Source organism: Lepus europaeus, chromosome 2 (assembly GCF_033115175.1).
Source record: "Lepus europaeus isolate LE1 chromosome 2, mLepTim1.pri, whole genome shotgun sequence".
NCBI classification, from domain to species: domain Eukaryota; kingdom Metazoa; phylum Chordata; class Mammalia; order Lagomorpha; family Leporidae; genus Lepus; species Lepus europaeus.
In genome coordinates this window covers 29,157,175-29,161,858 of record NC_084828.1, presented here as the reverse complement: position 1 = coordinate 29,161,858, position 4,684 = coordinate 29,157,175, and the positions used below count along the sequence as shown (strand labels likewise).

The 4,684-nt window shown below is 42.7% G+C and overlaps 1 protein-coding gene across 1 annotated transcript; it reads right to left on the bottom strand.

Moving 5' to 3' along the window:
• Window positions 1-2,153: 2,153 nt before the first annotated feature.
• LOC133750637 (small ribosomal subunit protein uS19-like) lies at window positions 2,154-3,293 on the bottom strand. Its single transcript, XM_062180250.1, has 2 exons — window positions 3,122-3,293; window positions 2,154-2,611 (listed from the first exon to the last, which is right to left on the bottom strand). The coding sequence occupies exons 1-2, from the start codon at window positions 3,291-3,293 to the stop codon at window positions 2,154-2,156; spliced, it is 630 nt and encodes a 209-aa protein (XP_062036234.1).
• Between the last annotated feature and the right edge of the window lie 1,391 nt (window positions 3,294-4,684).

Genomic DNA, 4,684 nt, shown 5'->3' with positions numbered 1-4,684 from the left:
TGGATTCAAAATGTCAGTTTGATGATTAAATACATAGACATAAGAGTTAAATTATCTGAGATCACTTTTCTAATTGTGGGAGGTCAGGCTGTTTTTGTTTTTATCTTAAGAAAGGTAGTTTTATTTTTTCCCCTAGAAATTTTTTATTTAAGGAATACAAACTTCTTGCCTTTTATAAATACAACTTTAGGAATACAGTGATTCTTCCCACCATGCTCTCCCTCCCATCCACATTCCTACCCCCTCTTCCTCCTCCCTTTCCTATTCCCATTCTTATTTTTTATCAAGACATATTTTCAATTAAATTTATACACATATGATTAATTCTATACTAGGTAAAGAGTTTAACAAATTGTATGAAAATAAAACCTGTTCTTCAACAGTTGAGGCAAGGGCTATTCAAAGTCATTGCATCTCGAAGTGTTAATTTCACTTCTATAGATTATCTTCTAGGTGCTCTTTTAGTTATCAGGGATCATATGGTATTTGTCTTTTGGGGACTGGCTTTATTTTACTAAGTATGGTGTTTTCTAGTTTCATCCATTTTGTTGCAAAAGACAGGATTTTTTTTTTTTTATCATTGTATAGTGTTCCATGGTGTACATATCCCATAGTTTCTTTATCCAGTCTTCAGTTGACAGGCATTTGGGTTAACCCCATATCTTAGCTATTGTGAATTGAGCTGCAGTAAACATGGGAGTGCAGATAACTCTTTAATATGCTGATTTCATTTCCCTTGGGTAAATTCCCAAGAGTGTGATGCCTGAGCCATATGGTATATCTATATTCATATTTCTGAAATATCTACATACTGTCTTCCACAGTGGCTGCACTACTTTACATTCCCACCAACAGTGTTTTTTTTTTTTTTTTTTTTTTGGACAGGCAGAGTGGATAGTGAGAGAGAGAGACAGAGAGAAAGGTCTTCCTTTTTGCCGTTGGTTCACCCTCCAATGGCCGCTGCAGCAGCGCATAGCGCTGATCCGAAGCCAGGAGCCAGGTGTTTCCTCCTGGTCTCCCATGGGGTGCAGGGCCCAAGGACTTGGGCCATCCTCCACTGCCTTCCCGGGCCATAGCAGAGAGCTGGCCTGGAAGAGGGGCAACCGGGATAGAATCCGGTGCCCCAACCGGGACTAGAACCCAGTGTGCTGGCGCCGCAAGGTGGAGGATTAGCATGTTAAGCCACGACACCGGCCCAACAGTGTTTTAATATACCTTTTCCCTCACTTCCTTACCACATTTGTTGTTTCTTGATTTTTGTATGAAAGGCATTCTAACCGGGGTGAGATAAAACCTCATTGTAGTTTCAATTTTCATTTCCCTGACAGCTAGTGATCCTGAGCATTTTTTTATGTGTCTGTTGGCCATTTGGACTTTCTCTTTGGAAAATGTCTGTCTGAGTCCTTTGTCCATTTCTTAACTGGGTTGCTTGTTTTGTTGTTGTTGAGTTTCTTGATGTCTTTATATATTCCTCCCACCCTTGATGTGAAACGTGAATCAGGCCATGCCTCCCTCCCAGTGTGAGTCCCTCCTTAGCTGCTTCAGCTCTAACACCCCTCAGGGGCACCCACCCCCACCCCTGTGCCCCTGTGGACTCCTGTCTTGCTTGTCTCATCTAACAGCACCAGAACTCCATTGCTCCAGAAGAAAAGAAGCAGAGTTCATGATTTTCTTAGGGCCTATTGATGGTGCTAGTTCTGGCAAACCCAGTAAGGAGCTTTTACCCAAGCTGGCTGATGAGAACATGTTACTCAGCATACTCAGAGGTGTGAGCAAGCCGCAGGCTGCACACAGATGTAAGTTCTTGCTTACCAGTAGTATCTATGTATCTTCCTGTCCATTACCACAACAGAAAAACAGCAGTGGGTAATTGGATAGGTCAGTAAGAAGTGGGATGGGGGGTATTTAACAGTTTCTGATCTTGTTCTAAAATGCTTTCTCACTGGGCTTGCATTTGAAATTATTCAGGTATGACATTGGAATTTGGCTTATCAGTGAGATCTTGGCTGCTCCAGCTATCCTAGCCTTCTCATTGGTTCCAGGCTGTGATATAAAAGCTATTTCTTTTTCTTCTATCCACCCTATCCATCTCCATCCCCCTTCTTCTTCCTCTCCCTCCTCTTCTCCTTCTCTATTTTGGAACGTGTGTGGCTTTACTGCTGAGCAGACTCCTTGCTGGGGATGAAGCCAGAGGACTGGGTGGCCAAGATGCCGGCCCAGACCTGCCTCATGGTCTCCTGGGTGATAGAAAATTTGCCCAGGTAGTGCCCAATCATCTTTGGCTTGATTGGCACTTGGTTGAAGGTCTTGCCATTGTAGATACCCACCACGCTGCCCACCATCCCAGGCAGGATCAACTCCCAGACGTGTGCTTTCACCACCTCTGGCTTCTCCATGGGAGGCAACGCCTTCTTGGCCTTGCGCAGGCGCTTCAGCAGCGAGCACTGATTCCACTGTAGACCTAGGTTCAGCCCCTGCTGCTGGCTGGCACTGTACAGATGCATCAGCTGGTTGCCGGACTTGTCCAGTGGTTGGTCAACGTCCATGCTGCGGTAGGTGAACTTGCAAAAGGTCTTTGGCTTCTTCTGCTCCACTTCCTCAATCTTGTTGGCTTCCAGGAAAAGAACCAAGAACAATTATTTCTGCACAAGAGATGCTGATATATTTGTGGCTAGTGTCCACGCTGCTCTGAGTTCCCTCTGTTGACACTTCGCTGCTTTGAAGAACAAGTCAGGAGCAGCTGCACGTGTGTTTTCTCCCCCTCCTTCTTTTTTTTTCCTTTTAGGTAATTCGAGTGTGCATTTCTAAGCTTTGAAATTTCCTAGGGATGAATTTTGCTGAAACAGGCCTTTTGATGCAAAGAAGGCACTGGCTGCTAGGCTCTAACGGGATGCCCTGTTCCCATTGTCCACGATGGTTGTCTTCCAGAATGAAAGCATCTAAGGTGCCACCGGAGTCATTAGAAAACTTACGGTGCTTAAATTTTTTCCCCCAACTGTACTGTCATCTCCTGGCTGTTTCTTAGGTCCATCAGAGTGCAGAAAAAAAGTCCACAATTTCATTACAAAGTGGATCTGGTATGATAAGAAATGAAAACTATAAGCCTGGTTGGAGATGGTACCATGGCGTGGGGAGCTCTGGAAATGGTGTCTGGAGATTTGAGGAGATTTGGTTTTTACCTCCAAGGCTAACAACATGTAGAATGTTTGTTTCTGAAACGAAGTAGGCCATCCAACATAATTAACTGGATCAACAGTTGCCAAGGGGTTCTTTTTAGGTACAGGGCCCTGCATGTCTTTCAAGCTGCCTCAGGGCTTCATGGCGGCAGTGGGAACTTGGGTAATAGTCCCTGAGAGGGATGTGATGAAAAGCAGTGTGACCCTGCAGGATGTGAGCATCTCTTGCCTCACATGTTATTCACAGGTATGAAGACGAGAAGGGATGGAAGCAGCAGAAGCAATGTGGCTTTGTGTGTCACTAGCTCAGCACCCCCTGCCTTTCTTTCAAGGGCAGGCAGCACGGTGCATGGGACTCCTACAATTTCCTGTTCACTTGTGAGAAGCAGTAAGGCTGCAATTGTGGAAACTTATCAGGAGGCCGAGGTGCTGCCTTTTCTAGTTTCAAAGCTACCTAACCAAGATAAAAGGAACAAACTTGTCTTTGGTGAGACAGTCAGCAATTTAGTTATTACAGTTAGTCTTGGGGAGCTTTAGAGGTCTCGTAACTCCTAGGACTATCTAAAATTATTTTAGGGAATTGGGCTTTGTGCTGGTTGTGGCTGGGACTGAATGGTCTCTTTCTCTGATCCAAGAAAACTGGAGAGATTTTGTGGGTGGTGATAGGCGGTAGTGAGGAGAATGAGAGATGAACAAATATTCAGTAATCTAGCAACCTGCTATCATGTTTTCTAAAGTAACTTGGTATTAAATCTACTAAGGTCTGTGTGTGTGTCTTTTATATTTACTGCCTAAAACTCAACTTCAAATAATTTAAGGTTGAACACCAGATTAACAGGATAAAAAGGATAGTTAGGCAACTTTCTTTGTTACATGAAAGATCATTAAAATAATGATAAACCATCTTAGAAACACACAGAAAATTCAGAATAGTATGAGTGTCCTGTGTACATTTCTGTCTGCAGGTCGTGATGAGCTGAGGGAGAGTTTGAGGTAGAGTTGCTCAGAGGCAGCTGGTTGATGAAGTTATCAACTCATGAAGAATTAAAAAAAATTAGAGAGACCAATCATGACGGCTAAGTTTATATCAGTGGGACTAGGCTAATGGCACCAGTTTGGCCAAACACCGTTCTAGGTGTTGCTCTGAAAATACTTTAAACATACAATTATCTCCCATGGTCCCTGAGCCAATTCACTGTAAACCTCTCTTGCTGTCTCTCTTTTGCTCTCTTTATACTTACATATGGGTATTATCAGTGTTGTTTCTCTGAAGAATCATGACTAATCCATCAAGATTTTAGGTTTAATTTTACATAGTAAAATTTTACATAGTAAAATTAAACAAACAAACAAAAAAGACAAAGAAAAACTAAAAAACCAAAATACCAAATAAACCAGATAACCAAAAATGAAAACATGTTCTCACTGTCATTATCCCTTTCTTTGTGAAAGAACAATATGCTTTCCCCATGAAAGGAAAGACATAATCTTAGAATAAAGGTCAGTTC

Excerpts from the sequence above, each read along its gene's own strand:
- LOC133750637 (XM_062180250.1), bottom strand. The coding sequence starts at position 3,293 with ATGCAGGGCCCTGTACCTAAAAAGAACCCCTTGGCAACTGTTGATCCA. Across the intron at positions 2,612-3,121 it reads CCAGAGCTCCCCACGCCATG|CCAACAAGATTGAGGAAGTG; the intron begins GTACCATCTCCA and ends TTTTCCTGGAAG.